Source organism: Lissotriton helveticus, chromosome 1_1 (genome assembly GCF_964261635.1).
Source record: "Lissotriton helveticus chromosome 1_1, aLisHel1.1, whole genome shotgun sequence".
NCBI classification, from domain to species: domain Eukaryota; kingdom Metazoa; phylum Chordata; class Amphibia; order Caudata; family Salamandridae; genus Lissotriton; species Lissotriton helveticus.
In genome coordinates, this window is record NC_136057.1 from 1344444801 (window position 1) to 1344470350 (window position 25550).

General features: G+C 44.7%; 1 protein-coding gene and 1 pseudogene across 1 annotated transcript in view; both read left to right on the forward strand.

Annotated features, from left to right (window-relative positions):
* The window catches only part of LOC144823952 (coagulation factor XI-like), a 60858-nt gene that overhangs the window by 28285 nt on the left and 7023 nt on the right, over nucleotides 1–25550 (forward strand). Inside the window, exons 5-8 of the mRNA XM_078682905.1 lie at nucleotides 3918–4027; nucleotides 13145–13313; nucleotides 15783–15886; nucleotides 19906–20065. Coding sequence (XP_078539031.1) covers nucleotides 3918–4027; nucleotides 13145–13313; nucleotides 15783–15886; nucleotides 19906–20065 — 543 coding nt within the window. The remainder of the gene's footprint in view (nucleotides 1–3917; nucleotides 4028–13144; nucleotides 13314–15782; nucleotides 15887–19905; nucleotides 20066–25550) is intronic.
* LOC144823953 (large ribosomal subunit protein eL19 pseudogene) lies at nucleotides 14252–15760 on the forward strand (annotated as a pseudogene).

The window sequence follows — 25550 nt, forward strand, 5'->3', positions numbered from 1 at the left end:
AGTTAGTTTGTTTGGAAACAAACTACACAAGACTGCCACCAACTTCATCTGAGCTAAAAATCAAGCTTGTGAAATTTGTAAATGTTTGCATTATGCAATGTTGTGAAATTCTTTCTTTATGGGAGACTGAATTGATTAGAAAATGTCTCACCAAGTTACATTTTTTGCTCATACCATTGTCCTGACATTGCCTTTCATGTCTTCTTTCAGCAAGTTATGTCCTCATTTGAAAATTTCACTCCTGTATCAGCCAATTGAAATGTTGCCACATTTGTGTAATTTCCACATAATGTAGCAAATTGTATTAAACAAATTGTATGATTTGTGTTGGACTTGGCCTTTTTGGCTAAAGGTCACTTAAACGTTTTGCTTTTCCCCTAGACTGTTTTCCTGACAGAGAGTTGTGATGTTAGATGCTGTAGGTACTTGCCACTACTAATCAGTGTGCAAGTACAGATGTTCCTTGTATAAATTGTAGTGGTGATTGGTTGTCTCTGATTGATATGTTTGCCTTACTAGCAAGATCCCTAAGTGATGTGCACTATGTGTGCCTGGGCTAGAACTAAAGAAATGCGCTGAGAGTGAACACAGATCTTCAGTGAAGGGCCTGTGCGCATTATGATAAATTAGCATGTTGTCCAGACAAGTGCTACCTCTTGTCAAACCACACTTTCCCTTGTGCATACACATGGGGCACCCCTGTAGGACGTCCTGGGTAACCCCTAGGCAGGGTGCAGTGTAGATAAAAGGCAGGACCTGTGCCGCCAGTGTGGGCGCTAGGCCCTGACAGTAGAAAATACTCCCTTTCATTTTCCCTGGTGAAAGGTAATCCTGCCCATAGGACATAATGGGGGAGGCTGGGTGTAGTATTGTTAGTCTAGTTTCCCAAGAATTGGAAATGGAACAGTGAAGTTTGGAATGCCTGAACTCACAGCCTCATAACTCATCTTTTTGGGTAGATGGTTTTGTCGCTGTGTGTCCAGAAACTGCTGTTTGAGAAAATGGGCGAGTTTGTGTTAGACCCTTTTGTGTGTCTCAGAAGAATGTGAATTGCCTGCCTGGATTTGGGAGAGGTGAGAAAGGCTGACGGAGGTCGTACCCCAGGGGAGAGGTGGAGATGGTGCCAGGCTGTCCTGCACCTGGAGCAGGGAGAAGGAGAGGCTTTGCGAGGTGAAGAAGCCTGGTGCGGAGTCATAAAACAATAGACCCATTTCCCTCTGAGTGATTAAAGATCCAGACCCCCAGTATCAAAGAGAGGATGGTGACACTGGGGGGGAGATGCGCAAGACTGATCTAGGGAGGGTTCGGGGACCCCTGAGCACAAGGAAACTTCAAAGACAAAGAGGGGTATAACTGGAAGAACTGCAACACCAAGACTTTGGTTATGTTGGTGATACCAACGATGTTGTCGAGAACAGTCTCGGTATCATTCAGAGAAGTGCTGGGAGTGCTTTGAAGATGCCGTGGACTGGTTGAGTCTCTGGCGGCTCTGACCTGTCCGCGATCGAGAAGAAAACCTCTGCCTCAGGAAGACTTGCTGAATAGGCTGCGGGAGACACTTGACCCTTGCTTCGTGATCTGGGGCTTGTGGGAAATTTGTAGCTCTTGACGGATGAGAGACTGAAGGGGTGCTGCAGTGGGTCGTGTCCCCCTTCTTTCAGAGCAGAACTTTGCTGTGTGCTTCATCCTGTACCCCAAGGGCCCGAGGTGAGCTGGCTCCCTGTTTGGAAACACAGGGACATAAAAGTTCCCAGGGAGTCTCAAGTGGCGAGGTTGTGGGAGCGTGTCGTGGCAGCCTGAGACCTCCGAAGGGATGCCTAAGGTGATCGTGGGCACCCGGAGCGAATCAAGACTCTGACGTGCAGGGTGCGTGTCTTGGGGCGGCTACAAGTGTTGGAGCGCCTGTGGATTGTGGGCATCGTGGAAGAGAGACGAGATTCGGGACGCGCAGGGGGTGCATGTCGCCATGCAGTCCAGGCACTAATGAAGAGTGCCGGGACATAGTGGGCACTAAGAAGTGAATCTCCGACATGCGGGTCGGCTTGTGGTGGTGCAGCAAGGGCGTTAGTGGAGAGCACATGGTACCTCGTGTGCATCAGGAGGAGAGGTGAGACTCAGACACGCAGTGTGCATGTCCTGGTGCGACACAGGCGTTAGTTGAGCGCGCCTGAAGACCGGGTGCACCAGGAGACGGAGTGAGTCTTGGACACGCGGGGGTGTCAAAGGTGCCACCGGAGTTGCTGGTGAGGAGCACTGGAGGTGCTGGTGAACACCGGGGAGCGAAGAAGTCCTAGGAGCGCTGGAGAGGAGGGCCAAGTGATCGGGCCCTCGAAGGCAACGTGAGGTAGCACCAGCTTCGTGTGGAAGGCTTCGAGGAAAGAGTTTGTGCTGAATGTTGGCGGCCCGGAACGGCAGCCCCACAGGAGCTGAACTACCGGTCCAAGTGCACCTTGCCCGTGGTGACAAGGTTCTTGAGTGAGGCCAAGTCACTACAGCAGGAGAGGAGAGTGGGGTCGCACTCCCTTAGGTAAAGTGGATCATCACTTGGGGCGGGGTGCACACTCTCTCGGCCTCTTGCTGCTGGCAGTTGTGTGCACCTGTTGCTTCAGCCCAGATCTCGGTCCGTGCTGTTTACTGCACTATACTGAATTGCACTGTGACGCATTACCTTATTTCTTCCTTGCACAGGGCATGCTGGTGGTGATATGCATTGCATTGTCTTGCTATCATACTGTACGTAATTGCAGCGTGACGCATTGCTGTATTTCTTCCTTGAACAGGGCATGCTGGTAGCGAACCGAGTTGCATTATCTTGTGTTGACTCAGTACATGATCTTGACCCTACGCATTGCATTGTTTCACTGTGGTACTGTACAGGAACCCATCGTTAAGTAGGGCAGTATTCCTTGTATTTTGCAACGCGTGTGAATCTAGTGATACGAAGTACCTAACGTGTTGAGAACGGTTAAAAGTCAGCGTAACTGTTGGTTACAAGCGGTGCTTGGGGATAAGGACCGCCCAACCCACCGGAAACAATATTACCCAGTGTATATATGTGGGAGTTGTATTGTGTGGTCATTTTGTATATCTTTTTATATAAAGTATACTCGTTTTATACAAACTCATGTGGAGTCCGTTTGTGGTGGCATCATTGGGATTGCTGTGGGCGTGGTTGCACATACTGAACACTCGTGCCTTGGAGATAAGCCTGGCTGCTTGTGCCAAGCTACTAAGGGGTGAGCAGGGCTGTCTCGGACGGTGTCCTTTCTTGGCCTAACATGGGAGCAAGGGGGGGTCCAGGTTGCACATTTGACAACAGTGGTTCGCGCGGGAACGCCGGCTTCTAACAATTTTTCACACACATCGCCGACGGTAAATCACATAGGTTCACAATGGATTTTGTTCTGAGTCTTTTCTAAAGATGTATCAAATCAGAACTACAAAGCCAAGGCAGTTGCCCATGCTCATGCCACCTACTCCAGGATCCTACCCCTACTCTATGCTCCTGCTTCTCTGGTGAGGAAGGGCCCTTAGCGATCAACACTGCTACTCTGATACCTTCTTTGTGTCCCTCCCTCTGTAGGAGTTTGAGTTGCAAAAGGGTGCAGATAGAGCAAGGACTGAATGGCCTTGGGATAGCTTGATCATTGAGCATAGCAAAGATAGCTTTATCTGGGGAAAGCTAATTTGTTTTGATTAAAGCTGGACCAGTGTTCAATGCTTACATTATGCACAGTAGCATAGTGCAGCCAACCAAGAAGGCTGCATAAATAAATAAAACACACTATGGTATCAGCAAGTCTGTGAATTTAATGAGAAAGTTCTGGGATCACCATAATTTTGTGTGTTTATGAAAAAGCTCTGTGATATCAATAAAGCAGTATCTTTAATGAGGATGATCTGCCTTTCAATTGCAGTAAGATGTGCTTCCAGAAATTCGCTACGAAGCTGCCATCTCCACCAGTCATTAATATCCTTGGCAATGTTGTGTCTGGGTTCAGCCCAAGGGACTGCTATGACAGCACTTGTAAGTATTGGACAATAGACAGGTTGCTTCTGTAAATTTAATGTGTAGAAATCAGTGTAAGAAATATTTCTGGGGTAGTCACTGTGATGTTTCAAAGAACTTTTGGTTCATGGTATGAACTGAATTTCTTTTCCTCATCCTCTGCCACATAATGTTTGAATCTACAACATACACTAAACAGTAAATTCGGACATTTAAAGGTCTATCTGATCTCCCATCTCCTCCTAATGACAAATCAGTCCTCTCTTGATGGCTCCATTGCATACTTCCCCAACCCCACAGTCACATTGCACAACTCAAAACGTTCTTCTCTTTTCGGGCCAGACGGTCCCCAATCAAGCCTCCTGCTCTTGTTTTCTGGCCAAGAGATCCCAAAGACCCCTGCCTGCCCATACACAATGTTGACTTCAACTCCAGCTAAAGGGCCATTAAAAATGTTGCAAGAAATGCGAAATTCCACTGCCAGACCCACTTGGAAGTGAGGTGAGAACTGGCCATTGATGCAGTTCCATTTATGGCCATCCTACTTGACCCCTTAGCAAGGCCAGTCACATAACCACAGCATTTGTGACTCATTTCATGTGCACACAAACATTCTTCTTCAAATACTTCATTACCCTCACTTTGGAACCTACTTTCGTACTATTTTCCAGCCTCTCAGGTGGGTTCCTTGTTGCAAAATCTACCTCTTGAGCACTAGCAGTGGAAGCACCCAGTAGATGGGTGGACTGACGTGCAGTCAGAAGGACACAGTGAAGGTCTCACAGGATGGGGTGGCCTTAGGAAAAAATGGTGGTTTCACCGGTGGATGCTGCCAGGAACAAGAGATTAAGGGAGGAGGATGGATATCCAGTTGGTCGCGTGTTAAGGTTTGTTGGCTGAGAATGACAAATAGAGTGAGCAAAAAGCCGCTACAGTGAGGCAGATGGAAAGAGTACTGCAAGGAATAAGGTAAGTGTATGTACTGTGGGTATCATGGAACAGAAATGAATTGCGCCTCTAGGAGTAGGCCACCTACTGAGAGATGGGTGGTGGACAAAAACTCAAATAGGATCATCTGGATGAGATGTGTCTTGGCTTGGAGGCCTCTCCCGTAGGAGATTTGAGAATTACATTTATGACTTCCAACATAGACTGATATTACCATATTCATTCATCTACCTGATCTCTCTGCTTTCAACCACTACTTGCTTTTTAAACACTTAGAGGCATATCAGCAAGGGCTTTATCTTAAAAAGCCAGAAAAGCGGAGATAAAACCATTGCCCTATCAGGAAGAGGGTGCTAACATGCATATTCGCATGTTAGCACCCTTTTGCAATACGCCTACCTTTGCATCTCTAATGAGATGCAAAGTTGGCGTTCCTGAAATACACTACATGTCAGGACATCAAAAGCGCGTCTTTGCACTATCAACAAGGATGCCCTAGCAATTTAGCAGACATTAGTTTTTGGAGAAAACTGCTGTTTTCTCCAAAAACTAACGTCTGCTAAATTCTTGACTTAGCCACCCCTAACATAGGGGGTGGATTCTGCTGATACGACCACATGGTCGTATCAGCAATTTTATTGCCGTATTGCAGCGAACATCACTGAAAACCAGCAATGTTCCCTGCAAAACTGTGATTTCGCCGCTATTGCTGGAATTTTTATCGCCTTGTAGATACGCGTTGCTAATAACGCGATATCTCCGCGATAAAAACCTGGGATAATGGGTGTTAGGGAAAGGAGCACTAAGCACGCTTTGCGATAGTTATCGCAAAGAGTTGCTGATATGCCACTTATTTCTCTGTCTGCCCCCACTGACTCACCCTCTTTATCTACCATTACTGTTTCTACTTCTGTCTAACCCTCTGACCCTTTTCCATAACTCCTTTCCATTTTTGTGCCTGCTTTCACAGTCTTTGTTTGCCCTCAGTTGTGCTGTTGACCCAAGGCCTTTCCCTCTGCTTGCTCTTACAGTATCTCTCCTCTGTGCAGTTCCCACTGTCTCTGTCATCACTCTGTTCCTCTGCTTGCTAGCACTACTCATGCTGATTTTATCTCATGGTGTTTCTCTGCCATCTCTTCATCATGTCTTGCACTGCTTGCCCTCTTGTCTTCATCCTATGCCACCATCAGCCATCTCACATGCCTGCCTCTGCTTTGCTTAATGCCTCCTTCTTCCTGCCCTCATGTCTCCTACTGCCTTTTTTATTGCCTCCTTCTGCCTACATTCTTATACCCTTCCCTTGTGTCTTATTGTGCCTGCCCTCACCTCTCCTCAGAGCTTCCGTCATATCTCCCATATCTCCCTCTGCCTACCCTCATGTTTCCTCTGCCATAGATATGCTTTTCTCTGCCTACTTTCATGTTTCATTCCTCTTTCTCTGATGCCTTCCTCTGTCTTATCTCATGTCTCATTCCACCTCCCCACAAGTCGCTTTGCATGCCCTCTCGTCTCAATCTGCCTTCCCTCCTGTCATCCTCTGCTAGCTTTCATGTCTTCTAATTGCCTTAAGCAAAAAGAACAATTGATGGACAGAATGCAGAACGATGTCATACATACACCCCAGTACAGAGATCTGGACCTAAATCCATCGTGTTTTTTGCTGACTGACTGAGTATTTATAGAGCACACTATTGCCGATGCGTCTTGGCACTAAGGAGTGAGCATACTAGAAACAACTGATGGATTTAGAGTTTGGAAAAGTGCCAGGTTTTTATGTTTTTCCTAAAGAGTGACCTGCTGTATTGTAGTCATAGCTGTACTGGCAGTGAATTCCACAACTTTTCTGCCTAGAAGGAAAAACCCTTTCCTCCCCACCTCACTCTTTTTATCTTGGGGATGTATACGAGTCCTGTATTTGTGGATCTAAGGCAGCGAGATGTCTCATAGAGGGGAAACAACAATTGCAGATCATCGGCACCACCACCATATAAAGCTTTGTGTACTAGGCAAAGAGCTTTAAAATCTACCTGTCGTCGAATGGGGAGCCAGTGGATTTGCTTAATACTGCCGGTGGTGGGATGATGTTTGGGTAGATTTAGCAGAACTCATGCTGAAGTTTGGTGTATTGACTAGCGGCAGCTCCTAAATATAGAGCATTGCAATAGTCGACTCTCTACAAGACTAAGGCTCCGACCACGTTTTTCCTTGGGGAGGGGGGTATGAATGGAAGAATCTTACAAAGGACTCTCGGGGTAAAGAAACATGCTGAAGTCACTTGGTTTACCTGTGGGGCTAGTGTTAAGTTTTTATCAATCAAGAAGCCTAAATTCCTTGCCTTAGGCGCTGGTGGTGGGAAGACTCCGGCTGAGGGGGGCCACCACAGTTGGCTCAATATTGATGGTTTCTACCTCGTTTTTTTCCGTGTTCAATTTTAGGAAGTTAGAGTTCATCCAAGCTGTAGGGCACTTTCGAAAACGTTCTGCTGTAATTTCCATGCTTTATGTAACTGACACCACAAGCTGAGTGTCATCTGCTTTCGGCACCTGCTTGAAACCATGGCTTTTTATTAGCCTGGCCAGAGGGGCAACATAGACGTTAAACATAGTCGCGGACAAGGCTGATCCCTGAGGAACTCCCCCTGGGAGAGTAAAGTTATCTGATTGCAGTCCCTCCCAGTGAATTAGTTGTTCCTTGGGTGCCAGGAAAGAAGTTAGTAGGGCTAGAGCTGTGTCCCTAATGCCGGCAGCCACCAGCATTTGCACTAGTACCGCATGATTTACAGTGTCGAATGCTGCGGTAAGATCGAACAGTACGGGACCTGCTCTCCCCCGTCCATCTATTGCCTTGCAGATCTCTTCTTTTTCAGTGTGCCGTGATCTAAAGCCATGCTGAGTGGAGTCAAGAATGTTATTTTGATCCAGATATTTAGTCAAATCAGAATTCATGGCTTTCTCCAGTATTTTGGCGGGTAGAGAGAGGCAGGAGATTGGACAATAGTTTTTGGTCTCCAGGTGTTCAAGCGTGTTTTTTTTTTTAAAATATAGGTCGGATACATGCCTTTTTCCTGCTTCGAGAGAAAAGCCCAGAGCTAATGATTTGATTTAGTAGAGGGGTGAGGTATGCACTAATCTCCTTTGGAGCCAAATGCAAAATGTACGGGGGACAGGGATCTAGAGGGGACCCAGACTTGGTCTGCAGCAGTAAATCTGCCACTTGTTCTTCCATTAACACAGAGAACTGGGATAAATTACATTGAGGTGCCATGTCTTCCCACCCCTCTTGGTGGTGCGTCCCATGCTCTTCTGCTGTATTCTGGAGTTCATTGTAGACATTCTGGACTTTTTCTTGGAAGAAAACTGCCATTTTGTCTACAAAGTTTTGATCTGGTGAGAACTGCGTGTCACGAGGGCTTTTTGATAGCTCAGTGACAGTTTTAAATAGTTCTTTTGAGGAGTTAATTGCTTCCTGGATTTTTGCTGTAAAAAAAAGCCATTTTGCCTTGTTTTATGGCTATTTTATTGTCCTCTAAGGCTAATCTGTACTCATTTCTATGGACAAGGCTATAATCAGATCTCCAAATGTGTTCCTTACGTCTGCATTTTATTTTGAGTTGTTTAAGTTCGGCAGTGTACCAGGATGACGAGACTTGTATTGTCCTAAGGTGTTTTGTCATTTCTGGTGCCAGCTGGTTTACTGGTTGACTAAGCCAATTATCAAAGTTGATTGCTGCTATGTTGGAGTCTGCCAAGGCTGGGGAATTCTTTGTTAATGCTAAAATCAGATCATTTTGTTGAATAAGTTTCCACGGACAAGATTTTACAGAGGAGGGTCTATTCCTGTGACCGCTACCTGTGGAAGGAGTCTTGGCAATAACATGCACTGCGGAGTGATCAGACCAGGTTAGTGGTTGTCCCCCTTTCACTTCAATGCGTTTATTATTGGTAAAGATTCCATCTAGCGTATGGCCCGCTTGGTGCATTGGTTCCAATACGATCTGGCTCAGCCCAAAGTTAGCTAAGTTATCAATCAGGCAGGATGTATCAGAGTCATTTTTTTCTTCTATGTGAAAATTTAAATTGCCGGTATCGTAAGGGACTCCGTATCTAAACAGGATTCCAAATAGGTATGTAATGATCTATTAAAGGGGGATCTCATCCCGGGAACCCTGTGGATAAGTAGACCCGGAAAAAATTCTTGGTTGTTCATTTCAATACTAAATGACATTGCCTCCACTTTTATTGCAGGTTCTAGCATGATTCTCACCTTGTAAAGGGAATGGTAAATTAATGCTATCTCGCCTCCTTAGCTCCTACCCTGTCTAAGTTAGCTACAGTGTAGCTCTCTGGCACTGCTGCATTCCAGTCCAGCTCATTAGAATCATTAGACCAGGTTTCAGTAAGGAATAACAGGTCCGGATTCTCTGCTCAAATCATGTAATCTATGTCATATTTCTGTTTAATCACTGAGCTAGAGTTGAGTAGAATGCAGCTGATTATATTGGGGTCTTTATTGGGGGTGGCTTGTGTACGAACTTGAGGCTTGGGGTCCCTTCTATCTTGGAGTGTATTTGTATCCAAGTTATTCGAGGGAGTACCTCGTTCCTTTTCTTTAGCTGTTAGTTTTGTGGGAAGATTCAGGGCCCTTAGGCCACAGGATTTACAACGCCAAGGACTATGGCTCAGTTTATCCAATTTAGCTATTGGGTGAGGGCACTCATCGATAATCGGATTCATAAGGTCGCATTGTGTGTACATGTGCCTATTAAAAAGGGCACGGGTCCTGGCGCTGGTCACGCTCCGGGCGCAGACGGGCACAGACGGGCTTGCCTTTGGCGTGCCGGCGGCGCGGTCGCTGCATCCGTTTTTTTAAAGGAAATCACGAGGAGCCGGGTGGCAACCTAGAGCGCTAACCTCAAGGGGGTCTGTTCTAACAGGCTGGCACCTCAGTTCACAACATTAGTGGCAATAATAGAATTTTTTTTTATTTTTAAAAGCACAATATCACAGGTTTAAAATACAATGGATAAAAATGTCCCTGATAACAATTCTCCCCTCCGTTATAACGGCACTATTCAGGAAGGGGCGGAGAGTGCTAACCTCAAGCGCGTCCGTTCCAACAGGTGGGCACCACAGTTCACATTAGTGGCAGTACTAGTAAAACTTTGTTGATTTTTAAAAGCACAATATCACAGGTTTAAAATACAATGGCTAAAAATGCCCCAGATAACAATTCTCCCCCACGCTCTAACAGCGCTATTCAGGAAGTGCTTTGCTCACAATGCCATTCCACTTTGGACCCAGCCATATGCAAATCAGTCTTGACCCTGTGCCCAGTGGGTACAGTCCAGCCGAACTGCCAGACCAGGTCCTTCTTGAACTGGAAACAATCATCCTAGGACTGGTTTGAGGCTTTCAACCCTCATCAGCCAGATAGCTTGACTCCAGTGGCATGGAGTGCACGGGACCCACGTCTAGGCATACCCGTCCCACTCGGGGTGACAAATGCAAAAAGAGCAATTGATGGACAGAATGCAGAACAATGTCATACATTCACCCCAGTACAGAGATCTGGGCCTAAATCCATCGTTTTTTAGGTCTCGTGACCTTAAATGCGCGCAAGCGCATTGAGGAACGAGAATTCAAGTGCTCAAAATGCTCATGAAACCACCAGCTTTTTGCTGGCGTTTTCATGCAGTTCATGTGAACCACGTGTTCAAACATGAACGCGCATCAGCCTCCCTCCATTTGCCGCACAGCACATCAAAGGGCTTCGCCCAGCGTGCGCTCTGCGGCTTCTCGGCTTCTCCTCCCCTAACTTACTTGCATTTCTCCTCCCCCTCCCCAGCCAGCTTCCCCCAGGCCGTGTTCCCTCATCCCTTGCACCCCCTCCAATGATCGCACGTCACGACCAGAAGATTTGTTTTTTTAGAACAACCTCGTACAGCTCCTGCCTTGACTTTTCTTGCTCCGTCTCTTCTCCAGTGTCTTCCTTCTCGTCCATGTCTCCCTGGTCTTGTTATCTGCCTTTTTTTTTACCTCTACTTGTAATTGCACACGTCACTTTTTCCTCTTGTTTTTGCTTCCGTTCCCCTTGCTCCTTCGGTCCCATATGTACGTCGTCCCTTTCTTCCTTCATCCCTTCCATTGTTTGTTGCTTCGTCTCTTACTTCCGCCCATACTCGCTTCCTCTCCCCCTTTCTTTCATCCCTTCCCTCTAGCTATCGTCCTTCCACCCCTCCTTCCTGGCCTGTCCCCTGCCTCTGTCACGAATGTTTTTTTGTTTTTTTCCTTTCCCTCCTCGTGCCTCTTTTTCGGACTTTGTCTCTTTCCCTCTCTCTGGTGCGGGGCTTCTCGAACCACAGGGGTGCCAAAGGGTCCCCAGAACACGTCACATAGAGAGATGTACGTCACTCCAATCCCCAGAACGAGAGATACATCCGAATGAGACTCGTCTCAGTAAAAAACATAAAGTGCACTAAATGGCCCAGTAATGACGTTTTGGAAAGAATCGAAAGCCCATAAACAGGTCTATTTGTACCATAATTGAAATTCCCTCCATATAAAGCAGTAAACCGGCACATTTCCACCCATTTAGACGGTGAGAGGAATAAGTTATGCCTCACAGGGGACGCTGGGAAGGGAACTGGGGGACACTTTAGGTGACATGTGGGGGGGGGGGCGTGGGCAGAAGAATGACCGTGCAGAACTAAATGCCAGAACACGCAGGGTAATCAGGAAAATGGTGAAATACTGGATCAGTCCTCATGTTCTATCACTTGACTGAGGCGTTAAAGGTGCTTGTGGGGGACGTGCTCTAAACAAGCATTTGCAATGCAATAGGTCTCGTTTTAACGCAAATTTAAGCTATAGGCCTTGTAAATGACAAAGCCTTTTATTTATGTTCCAAAAACCAGAACGCAAAAATAAAGGGCATTATCATTTACAATGCTAATAGTTCAGACTCGCGTTATTGCGAGACCTATTGCATTTCCAATGCTTGTTTACTCACCATGCCACTCCAGTTTGGACCCAACCATATGCAAATCAGTCTTGACCCTGCACCCAATGGCAACAGTCCAGCACAAACTGCCAGGCCAGCTCCTCCCTGGACTGGAAACAAGCATCCTAGGACCGGTTTCGGGCTTTCAGCCCTCATCAGCCAGGATAGCTTGACTCCAGTTGCATGGAGAGCATGGGACCCACGTCTGGGCATACCCGTCCCACTCGGGGTGACAAATGCAAAAAGAACAATTGATGGACAGAATGCAGAACAATGTCATACATTCACCCCAGTACAGAGATCTGGGCCTAAACCTATCGATTTTTGCTCACCATGCCATTCCAATTTGCACCCAGCCATATGAAAATCAGTCTTGACCCTGCGCCCAATGGGAACAGTCCAGCCCGAACTGCCAGGCCAGGTCCTCCCTGGACTGGAAACAAGCATCCTAGGACCGGTTTCGGGCTTTTAGCCCTCATCAGCCAGGATAGCTTGACTCCAGTGGCATGGAGAGCACCGGACCCACGTTTGGGCATACCTGTCCCACTCGGGTTGAAAACGCAAAAAGAATAATTGATGGACAGAATGCAGAACAATATCATACATTCAGCCTTAAGTCACCTGAAGCTGAGGTGGATGGAGATGGACCATGTAGTATATGTTCTTTGGTTTATTTATAAAACATCCAAAAACAGCTAAATAACCTCACTTTAATTAGACAGGCCACAACTCACAAGCATTTCTACCACCCTGCCAAATCACCTCAATTTTCAGTTCATTCAAACTTTAAAATGAGTTAAAATAAATGCTGTTTTAAATTAATTGTAATTAGTGGGAATGGATGTTCATCTTACTGCTTTAGTTGGTTTGTATATTGTCAAAGTATATTCGGATTTAGGTTTAGATATTTTTGGGGCTGGCTGCAGCATGGGCAGATTTGTTTCTGATTGTGGTTTTCTGCCTCCTCAACCAGCGCTCACTGGAGTCAGTCAAGGTTTTTTTTCAATGAGTCTAAATCTCAAGCCTGACACTACAGGCCGGTGGGTTAAGGGCATCGCAATCTGTCCACTTACAACAAATTGTCACTCACAGAAGCAGCAGAGTGGGTGGTTGACAGTTATCTTGGTGAAATAAAAGTTAGTGTTTGATTAAAATTCATTCTTCTCTTCTCCTTCTCTCCCTACTCAGGTGATTCCTCATGTCCTGAATTTCTCATTCCCAATATTGATTTTCCTGGCAATGACTTTGAGCAGGTTCTGGCTCCTGATGCTGAGTACTGCCAACTCATCTGCAGCAACCATCCTCGCTGCCAGTACTTCACATTTGTCACAGCAGACTGGACTGCTGACAACAGAAAGTAAAACATTATTTGTCTATCTGTCTGTCTGTCTGTCTGTCTGTCTCTCTGTCTATATATAACATACAGTGGTGATCACCACTATGTAGTAATGCTTTTAACTTTTGACCTTTTGGATAGATATAGATGAAACCTGCAAATCTACTAACCATGTAAGCTACGTTTCAGCACGGCACGTTTCTAAGATTTTCATCCTTAATTACCCCTCTGCATTATTCGTGCTCATCTTTTTATAGTAATGAAGACCCTTTCCCTTAAAAACAAATTATTTTGAGGTTTGCCTGAGCTTGAAGTTTGCCCCCTCCTATTATTTGTGGGTGATAGAAAATGTCTCAAAGCATTCAAAATACAAAAGTCTGTTGCTCTTTTAAGAACACGTTCTAATTAATTTTGTTATAGTCAATCAAAACCCCCCTCTGGAATCAAGGCTGAAATTCAAAATCAGCCATGGAAAATATGTTAAAACAAAGCCTGCTCCTTCTTCCCCAATACCTGCATCTTTTAATCTATTCTGCCTCTCTCCTTCCTACCTCACTCATTTTCCTTTCTAATATGTTTTCTCTCTCTCTCTCTTCTCTCTCTACACTCTCACTGCCACTTTCACTCACACTCTCATTGCCGCTGTGTCTGCTTCATTTCACCTCAGAGAGCTGGAGAAAGTCACTCAGTGCATGCAATGGCCATGGCCTTCAATAGCTGGCCTCCAGCTCCCAGTGGAATGCTGAAAGGGATACTTTGTCGATTTGGCTGTCTGTAATCCAAGCTGAGATCTGTTGCAGGTAGCACAGGCTGCAGCTGTAAATAGACTCTGTAGACTTGTATGTAGGTTTCTTTACACGTTCGCCAGATATACAAGGCACGTTCACAGACATACCACCACGAACATAGATGCTACCTCAGCCGAGTCTCAATTTCCGTTCATCGGCCAGGCTGCTGCCATGAGTATTCTTCTGCTTCAGAAGAAGCTTCCCCCAGCATCTTGCACTGTGGCAAGAAAAAGTATGGTTGGATCCTAATGAAACAAATAAGATTGCAAACTAACCAGCAAATCAGAAAGCTGGTGAAATATGGTCTGATTATCCACAAGCATGAACCTGTGCACTCCTGTGCACGCTGCAGAAGGAACCTGCTTGTTCGCAGTAAGAGAAGGCACATGGGCATTAGTAAGAGAGAGTACTGCCAATGTACGTATGCTAGAAGAAGCTCTCATGGATGATGAGTAAGAATCCTGTGCTTTCTTCCCTGAAGGTACCTTGAGTCCCAGAAGATTGACCGACACCTGTACCACTGCCTTTATCTCCAAGTCAAGGGTAATGTGTTAAAAAACAATTGCATCTAACGTAGCACATTCACAAACTGAAGGCAGCCAAAGCCTGCATGCACCTCCTGTCTAACCAAGCTGAAGTTCGCAGGTCAAAGACTAAGGAGGCTCGCAAGAGACGCGAAGAACGCCTGCAAGAAAAGAAGGAAGAGATCATAAAGACACTCTCAGAGGAGGGAGAGACCAAAAAGTAGACAGTCATTCCAGTGTGTAAATAGTGAACTTCTATCCATGCCAATAAAACATCCAATACTAATGATTCTCAACTTTCACCAATAGAACTCCTCCCGCTGGAACAATCTGTTATCACACCCAGCCTGACATGGATCATAGTTAACTTGCATGAACTTATAGAAACACTGAAGCTATACAAGGCAAATACCATTCACTTAGCAGTTTCATTGTTGAAGCATCAACTTCAGATATGCAATAACAAACTGTATTGTTAAAATTCTAATGTCTCTTCATTCCTGCAGCTGTGAACTGCCCATATAGACCATGTTCATAATGGTTTGTATGCAAGCAGCTCAAGTGTCTAATATTTGTTTGTGCACTATCCATGGACTGGCAGTCCATTCTGGTTCTTCTATGGGGCCATCAAAACATTGGCCATAAATGGCATAATAAAACATGATTATTTCAGTCAACCAGAAAAGTACAAGCACATAGGAGCTACTTTTGTGTCCTCTGTGACTTAAACTTGTCCAATAGGAGCAAAGGAAGACTTTGGCCCGCGGGGCAGCCTCTGCTAGGTCCCAGACTTCAAAATGTGCTGAAAGCCTGACCTCTCAACCTCATTGCTAAACTGAGAGTTGAGAAAGGAGTTGGTACTGGAGACAGAAAAATCTGAGAGGAAGCGGAAGCAACAGGAGAATCCAGTCACAGCAGTCAATATTTTATGTAGGAGTAGATTGGATGTTTTATGCTCAAGAACATCCCAGGGAGGCTTTGACAATGTCCACTTCCCTTTTAAATGCTCTGTAGTTTCTTCTGTGGGTTGTCTACATTTATCAAATGAGCAGCCACTGAGTCTTTTCAGAAGATTTCGCTGGTTAAATTGTGAAAAACCATACATGATGCCTGTAGCCCATGATAGGGCAGATTTAAATATTTAATTTCTGATTGGTTGGTAATCTGTTTTTCAATAGGTTCTTTTGCTATCTGAAGAGCTCTGCCACAATGCCGCCTTCAATCAATCGGTTAAACAACGTTGTTTCAGGCTTCTCGCTAAGAAGCTTTGGGATTAAAAGAAGTAAGTTAAATATTCTCCTGCATGCCTTATGTTTAGGGTGGATTCTAAAACAGGCTTCACATTTGGGGTGTCTGTGAGTAAGTGCCCTGGGGTTGAAACATCAAATTGTATGGCAAGACAATCTGACAGGTTCATTTATGATAAATCCTGTTTCTCAGTGCAATGTTTATTTGTCTGCAGATGTACCTCAAGGATAATACTATAAATCAGGAGCTACAGTTTTGGAAGAACCGTGTTGAGGCAAATATGGCAATTATGTGCAGTATTGATGATCTGCCATTCTTTCTTTCACCACTTTTGTGTATTTCTGACTACGAAGTTTAGTTGAGTCCATGCATTGCATGGTTTATGTACATGGATTCTAGCTAACTTTTGATTGTCTTGAATCCATGACTCTCAAATGGATACACCTCATATTTTATGTAATGCCAAATAAAGGATACAAATATTGTGACCTGGTATCATAAAAAAACACTATGAACAATGATCCCTATGGGCTCTGTTTTTATGCACACACCACACGCATACTACCTCCAATCATAACACACTTGATCAGCACCAATTAGAACCCCAGAACAGAACATAAGAAAATTATGAATCTTTATTGTTTACTGAATAATAAAAACTCTGATATTTTTTTTTTTAAAAAAGCTTTTCTCTTTAGAAATATTTTCACAAACCAAAATAAAAAGACACTTTAAAAAGACATACAATTTGACATGCAAGGGAGATCTTGAAGATATAATTTCTCAATTTCAAGACAACAACCTGTTGCACATTGGAAGCACTTAGAAAACAATGCTGTGTAGATGCTCTTGCACCACATGCAATGTACACAAAGGGAATCTTTTCTTTTATCCCCACAATATGTTATTTCCAGTTTTCTAGCTGACCAGGTGTTGCTTGTCAATCTTTTCTTAGACACAGAAGCAGTATGTTTCGGTGGTATCTGATAATTCCCCACCTTCTTCAGGCGAACAAACAGTTTGTACAAATCTCACCAAGATTAATCTAAAAAATAACAATGTAGAAAAGACAAATTGATATTACACACTAATCTTTTCAACCATGAATATTCATTACATAGCATCATAAAAAAACACCTGACAAAACAGTTAACACTTTGATCCTTTGTTAGATACATAACGGTCTCTTTGGGCCTGATTCACAATGGTAAACTTACACTTCTGTGTAAGTTTACGATTATTTGCTGTCCAAAAGGGGACTTGTGAGTAGTCTCTTTACAAGTGCAGAGTCTCAGTACATAAATAGATAGGTCTTTAAATGTATAGATACTTCTCATAAATCCCTTTGTGAATAGCAAACAATCGTAAACTTACATAAAAGTGAAAGTTTACCTTTGTAAATTAGGCCATCAATTTCTGTTTACAATTATACCCTCCGGATTGCAAAAATTAAAGGTAGCGTAAGAAAACTAAAGAGGGCAGTGGTGGTTGCTACCTAACGGCGGTGGGGGGGGATGCGGGGCAGGGTGGGGTGGGGGAGGGAATTGTTATTATTACTTTTTTAATCTCTTACCTACAGGTCAGCCAGCGCCTCTCGGTCCTCTTCAGTCGACTGCAGGACTCCCGGGGCAGGAGGCACACATGCTATCAGGGTCCACTAGCCAATCACATGCTGTGTTACTGCAGCATTGTGATTGATCTGAGCACCGTGGTTTGGTGCTCAGAGAGGAACTGGGAGCCTGTGCATGTTCTCCACCCAGGCTGTACAAGACAGCCTGGTGGAGAACATGCAAAGTGCGCATGACTGTTTGGCCGGCCCAAGACATCTAGCCAAACCTTCATGTGCACTTAAGAGACAGCTCACCACTCCTTCCCCAGCTTCTCTGTAACAGATCAGCCTCACTCCCCCCTAACCATCTTAGCCACCGAAAAATCAAGTGATAATAACAATGCGTTATTATCATTTTATTTTTCCTTTTTGACCTGCTCACGGAACAGTGGGGAGACGCTCCTCGGCCTTAGTGGAGGAGCCCCCGCTGATAAAGGGAAAGGCATAAATAGTAGAATTGTATGCCTAAAACATTGAACATGGGATGGTCAAAATTGTGTATTGTGCAACCTGAACATACAAGTATGGCTAACATTATGCACATTTCACCTACCTCTCAAAAAAAGAAAAGAACACACATCATCAATTTTACAATTGATTTTGAGGATGGTGACCTACCTAGAAACCATTTTGATCCAATGGGATCTTAAAGGGAGTAGAGATTAAGAGTAACATTGGTCAGGTGTGGAATTGAAAGAAAGTAGTGGTAAATAGCAAAGGTAGTCAATTGTGTTTGACCCATCCAGTAGGTGTAATCCTCTGCGTGCCTGACCCTAATACTTGGCTTTCAGCCATGAACCCCATGTGAATATTTGTACTTGACTCATGAGGTGTGTACCAGAAATATGGTAATACCAAGGGCTACATTTGTAAGACTAAAAACAAAATATATAATTGCTACTTTTAAATTAAGACAGAACTTTGGGGTCATGGCCTGCTGTGTTTTTGAAGTTGCAGACAATTGTTTTCTTGTTGAAATGGATACCTCCTCTTCCATCCTCACTCACTCCGGGGGTGGTGGATGCATGTAGTATGGGTTAATGTACTATATATGTTTGCTTGAATAAAGGGTTTAATTGAAAAGGGTTTATCATTACAATTTCATGGGTACCAAACATGACATATCTACCTCTTCTCAGGTTGGAATTACAGCTTATTAAATGTAATTAGTAATACAAAATATTATCCAATGGAAGGGCGAGCTCTCCCCGTACTGGAAAATAAATGTAGGTGTTTTTCACTATCAGGACATGTAAAACATAAACGTTCATGCCTAAACTTTTAATTACATGACACCATGCCGTATGAGGTACCTAGGGCCTACCTTAGGTGTGACATATGTAATAAAAGAGGACTTTAAGGCTTGGCAATGAGGTGTACATGCCATGTCGACATGGTAATGTGACACTGCATTCAGGCTGCAATGACTAGCCTGGGACATCTATTAAGGTGCTAATTAAGTGGGTGAAACAAACAGTGCTGCAGGTGCACACTAATATAGGTGTATTTAAAATAGATATTTGTGTTGTGTTATATTAATCTTTAAGTTATTATGGAACTTCAGCTATGCCAATTATTGTTAACTCATCCTGGTTACTGTCAAGTGACTTCACATCCTGAGTAGATTTAGGATCAAAGGACGTATGAGATTGCTTACTTTGATGTTGTATTTATGTCAAAGGTGTATGATGTAATTTCCACTATCCCTGCAATTTTAGTGATTTGGCATCCATAAGCAGTGGGTTGGATAATCGTTTATTATTATAATGTGTGTTTGAGTGCAGAGCTCAAACAGGCCACAATATCGCCCTGAAAAGCCTGTGACCTCACTGGAAGTCCACTGCTGAAGGGGTTTTACTTGGGCCTGCTTGCAGAGCCAGAGTTGGAAGGGCCGCCAGACCAAAGAGGCAAACCATCACAACCCACAAGTAGCCTATGCTTGCCCCGTGGCCCACGGACAGGGTCTGACAGTTGAAGTACTATAACATGCCTCTAACTGCAAACACATGTACAGGTTTCCTTCTTCATGCCACATTTTCAATGCAGATTCCTAAGTTGCTGGAAACTTAAATGCTGAATAGATAAACAAACTTAACACTGTTTGTCTAACTGCCAGCAGGATCTTTAATTCGTATAGCTGATAGCTGACCTGTGGATACTAATGTAGAAGAAACATTGATTTTGCCTTCCTAGTCAGAACATAAATGTCCCAGTGTTGAACCTTTCTTTAAAGTAGATGTACATTGGTACAATTCACTGCTCTTGTAAAGGGCCCCATAAGCATCACCGATGGAAACAGAGGGGTCATCTCAATTCAGCTTGCAAGGAAACTCTTAGTAGAGGAAATAACAGCGCATAAACAAGAATTCTTCAGACTCCATTTGAATGCTTCTCTAGGAGTGTAAGTGTGGTCCTTCCATCAGCTGCCATCTCTTTTCTTGTAGGATGCAGTGACCACATCTTTAAGGGTTTGGACTTTCCAGGAAATGACCGCGGGGTGGTCAAGGCAAACTCGTACCAACAATGTCAACAGTTGTGCAAAGAAGATACTTTATGCCAGTTTTTCACCTATGTGAATGGTGACTACTCTAACGTAGCCCAAAGGTACGTTTTCTTTCTTTAAGTCAAGTTTGAATAAATGTCTCATCACACTTGTATGTAACAACAGGAACTAGAAATAATTAACACATATGAATATTTGTCTTGCTTCTTGATATGAGCATCAAGGAGCTCTAGGAGGCTAATGTTTTTTTTTAATCCAATGTATTGGTACTCAGATTATCAGCGTTAGATGGCTTCGATGTATTGTGCTATTGGTAGTGTATCAAATAGTGCTCAGATTGCCAGTTAGCTGGTTCTCTGCACTTACAAACAGAAATGTGTTACAGGGACCTGGAGATGTGTGAATGTGGTGGGTCAGATACCTATGAGCTACTGTACTAACAAGAAGGTTCGGCTGAACTTCAAAGGCTGTGCCATTCAGAAGTCTGGGGGACTGACCAGGAAGTTATGTTAGCAGATTCAAAGGTTCTGTTTTCCACTGTAGCCTCAGTCTGGATAAGATAATGGCATTGCTGGGCCATGAATTCCTCAATGATGTTATTCATGGCAGCCAATGACTTGATTACATTTATTTAAAGTGAGTCAGCCTACCTGTTTAAACCCTGGGGAGATATTGAACATCCTGGTGTACTGGGAGCAAAGTGCAGGACACTGAACAACACTTGCTCCATTAACCCTCAGGATAGGAAGTGCTTGGGATAGAAAAATGTTCCCTCTATTGATAAAATGACGTTTTGCCCACCTTAAAAAGGAGGAGACCTTGCTTTTAACAAGAAATCCGTTTGAGTGTCTCATGTTAAGTGTTTCTGATGTTTTGTCAATTGGAGTGTGAATACAGCGTTCTTCTTCCTCTTTGTAGAATATGGGATCACACTAGTCGATCTTGTTCTGTTCGGCTTCTGCGCTCCCTGAGGAGTTGGAGGAGCACCTGTGCATGGGTGGTCTCTGTCACTGCTGAGCACCTGTGCATGGACTATCGTACTGCTGAGCACCTGCGCACAGGAGGTCTCTGTCACTGCTGAGCACCTATGCACAGGTGGTCTCTGTCACTGCTGAGCACCTATGCACAGGTGGTCTCTATCACTGCTGAGCACCTGCGCACAGGAGGTCTCTGTCACTGCTGAGCACCTATGCACAGGTGGTCTCTGTCACTGCTGAGCACCTATGCACAGGTGGTCTCTGTCACTGCTGAGCACCTGCACACAGGAGGTCTCTGTCAATGCTGAGCACCTATGCACAGGTGGTCTCTGTCACTGCTGAGCACCTGCGCACAGGAGGTCTCTGTCACTGCTGACCACTTTTGCACGGGTGATCGCTGTCACTGCTGGGCTCCTATGCACAGGTGGTCTCTGTCACTGCTGAGCACCTGCGCACAGGAGGTCTCTGTCACTGCTGAGCCCCTATGCACTGGTGGTCTCTGTCACTGCTGAGGACCTGTGCACGGGTGGTCTCTGTCACTGCTGAGCACCTATGCACAGGTGGTCTCTGTCACTGCTGAGCACCTATGCACAGGTGGTCTCTGTCACTGCTGAGCACCTGCGCACAGGAGGTCTCTGTCACTGCTGAGCACCTATGCACAGGTGGTCTCCGTCACTGCTGAGCACCTGCGCACAGGAGGTCTCTGTCACTGCTGACCACCTTTGCACGGGTGGTCGCTGTCACTGCTGGGCTCCTATGCACAGGTGGTCTCTGTCACTGCTGAGCACCTGCGCACAGGAGGTCTCTGTCACTGCTGAGCCCCTATGCACTGGTGGTCTCTGTCACTGCTGAGGACCTGTGCACGGGTGGTCTCTATCACCGCTGAGCACCTGTTCACGAGTGGTCTCTGTCACTGCTGGAACTTGTGTCTTTGCTGAACTTCTGCCATGCTGCACTACTGCCCAAAAAGATCTCTGTGCCTGTCTCAGTGTGTCTTGCTTACTGTTGTGCCCCAGTCTACAATGTATCCCTATCTCTTCATCTGTGTACAGTGTACAGCTGTCACCGCTGGGACAGACATGTGTCTACAGTAAATCTGTGTCACCGCTATGCTCCTCTCTAGAGTGCACCTGTCACCACTGAGCTACTGCCTTCAGTTTATCATTGTCACTGCATGTGTGTAGAATGTATGTCTGTCAACTCTGAGCTCCTGACTACAGAGTATCATTGTCACTGCACATTGAGTCAATGTATCTGTTTTACCACTGAGCACCGGTCGACGGTGCACCTCGTCCACTGCTGGGACTGGCGTGTTCACAGAGCACCAGTCACTGCTGAGCACCAGTCTACAAAGTATCACTGCTGTTGCGCCTGCCTACAATGTATCTCTGCCACTACACCTGTCTACAAGGAATCTCTGTAATGTATGTGCTCCTGATTACACCCAATCTGTCACTGCTGAGGTTACAGTCTGCAGAGTATCTCTGTTTCTACTCTGACCTGCGCCTACAGTGAATCACTGGCTCTTCTGAACTCCTGTCTACAGTGCACCTGTCGTTGATGTTCTCAAGCGTGCAGTGCATCTCAGTCACTGCACCAGTTTTTCCAATGAATTTGTCACTTTTGTGCTTCACTTCTCAGTGCACTTTTGTCACTGCTGATGCACCAATGCACAGTGCATCACTTTCAGCGCTCCAGCCTACAGAGTTTTGCTGTCACTGGTGCAGACAGCCCGCGGCATATGCCTGTCACTGCACCTGTGTACAGTGAAGATCTATCACTGCGGGGGGGGGGGGGGGACTGTCTACAACGGATTCTGTCACTGGAACTCCTGCCTAGAGTGAATCTCTTTCACGGTTTCTACTCTGTCATTTCACACACTACACAGTGTTGAAGCAGCGCAGCACGTTGCCAATCACTGAAATGAGTGCTGTGTAATAAGAGGATAAATGTGTTACCAGTGTGAAGTATCACAATAGTAAAGTGACATTTCCTTCTGCGAACAGTTCTCATAGCTAAGTTTGCTGCAAGCTGCTCCTTCAACCTGTTCAATGCACTGAGGATGATAGGAGTGAGAGGAGGAAAGCAGAGTGCTGTGTGTGCATGAGCTTGCTGTGCCTCCAGCACCGCCTTCGCCCAATCTCAAGTTTCTTTGGAGTTGTCTATTGCAAAGGGGTGGTTTACATCTGGTGGGAGAGCAAGAAACACATCTCCCCAGCTAAAACCAAAGAAAAACATCAATCAGAAACATGAGCAAATGGAATTTGCACTAATATTTTCCCTGACCAGTTCTATTGCACAATTAGGTTGTTGGTCATAATACTTTTTAAAAAAATGATGTATTTATATTAAAAATAGAATGCTGGAAGTTATTATTAATTAGCATTTGTTAAGCGCATGGCTATCCTTAGGCATCCCCGCGTTAGCAACAACAAGCAAATGAAGGTTGGGTGTTTAAGGCAGATTCTGGAATAGCCAAGTCTTCAGCTGCTTCTGGAAGGAGAGGTGGTGGGCTGTTGAGCACAGCTGTATGGGGAGAGTGTTCCATAGTCTGGTGGCGTTATAACAAAAGACTCGGCCCCCTGAACGGCCTCTCTTAAGTTTTAGGTACTGCTGCCAAAAACAGGCTGGCTGACCGGAGGCATCTTGAAGGGCGATGGAGGCATAAGAGAATGATTTGTTTTTGGACCCATCCTCCAGAGCTTTATATGTGCTATGCATAATGATTTAAACATTATCCGTTCATTTATTGGGAGCCAGTGCAGTTTTTTAGCGCTGGCTTGGCCAAATGCGAGTTGGAAGTATAATGAGGCAGCACAATTCTGCACAACCTGCAATTTCCTTGTGGTAGACTTTGAGGTGCCAAGGTAGAAGGAGTTCCAGTAGTCCAGACGGGAGAGCACCAACGCCTGGACCATGACTCTTCGAGTGGGTGTCGGGAGAAGTGGGAGAATTTTTTACAGCATTCTGATGATACCAAAACAGGAGGCAGCTAACTTGACTGCTTAGCAGTTGAATTTGAGAGACTATCCAACCAGACTCCCAAGCTTTTGATCTGATCATTGGGGACTGGCGGAGGGCCAAGACCGTTAAGCCAGTTCAATGCAGCTGTGGTGATGGGTAGTTATCCAAGATCATTAGCTCGGTCTTGTCTCCATAGAGCTTAAGGCATGACTGGTCCATTCACATGGCCACAGTTTCCATACAGGATTCTAGATTGACTGGCATATTCTTCAGGTGTTTTAACGCTACCACTAGCAGCATGTCGTCCGCGTAGGTAATGATCTGGATCCCATATGGGAGGACTAGCTCGGCAAGAGGTTTTAGATATGTTAAATAGAGTGGGACTTAATGACGAGCCCTGAGGGACTCCACACGTTAGTGGCACGCGCTTGGAGGTGCAGTTGCCCACGAATACTTGAAATGCTCTATCCTTCAGGAAAGACTTCTTCCATGCCAAAATCTTGCCTGAGACTCCCACCATTCTAAGTCTGTCAAATAAGATGTTGTAGTTGACAGTAGCGAATGCGGAGCTCAGGTCAAGTAGGATGACAGCCACTACACCTCCCTGGTCGAGGATTTTCCTTGAGTGAATAGATAAATAATGAATGAGAAAAATTAAAAATCACAAAATGCAGAAAACTAAACCAATCACACAAACCAGTACAATCAATAAAGAAAACATAACTGGTTATATGTGTTCCTGTTTTATGCTTTTATCTGTTGGTCGACTCCAGCTATATTTCTCTATAGTACATTTTTCTCACATTATTGTATTTTGTTTTTCACTGTTATTTTTGGCTCATAAAAGAACGGTTGTAAATTTCCACATGAACGTGACCGATACATTAATGTTCACAAGTTGTGTAGGGTAACAAAACACTCACCTGAAAATATGAGAATTGTAGTAATAGCACATGAGCACAGCTAACTGAACTTCTTATGGAATCCATATTTCTTTTTTAATCATGTGTGCTGTGCATACACTCTGCGAACTGGAAGGTTCTCTGGGCATCTATTTATGAGGTGTGTGGTTAATGAGATGTTGGTTACGTCACAGTACTTGCGTATGAAATGTTGGAAGACTGTTATCGGAATCACAGCTGGGCATACGTATTAGTTTGAATTCATCATAGTTAATAACTTGTGTTTATATTGATGGGAAATGCCAGGTTTGTATTGCTTCTGGAATTGGAGGTGGCCTGCCCCTCCAGACAGAGAGAATGGAGAGGCTCCCAAAGAAAGATCAAATATTTATCTGTCTTTAGTTATATGTAACAGCCAGAAACAGCAGAATTGTGGACTACTTATTATGATTGTGGACAATATTGTGTCTATTGATACCTACAGAGCCGGAAAAAATAGCCCTTCCACTAAACTACAAAAGCAGTTAGTATTTACTCCAGATGAATGACAATTATCTAACAAGCATTGGCAAAGCCAGTAGGTCGGGCATTGGTTTGCAGCCTTTTGGCAATTGTTGCTTTGTTATGCTTTTCGCAAACCTTTGCGCTCGTCAATGTAAAAATAAAAGTTATAATCATTTGTGACAGGTAGGAAAAACGTTTTGGGTCTAAAAAAAAACACAAATTATCATAGTACTATCTGG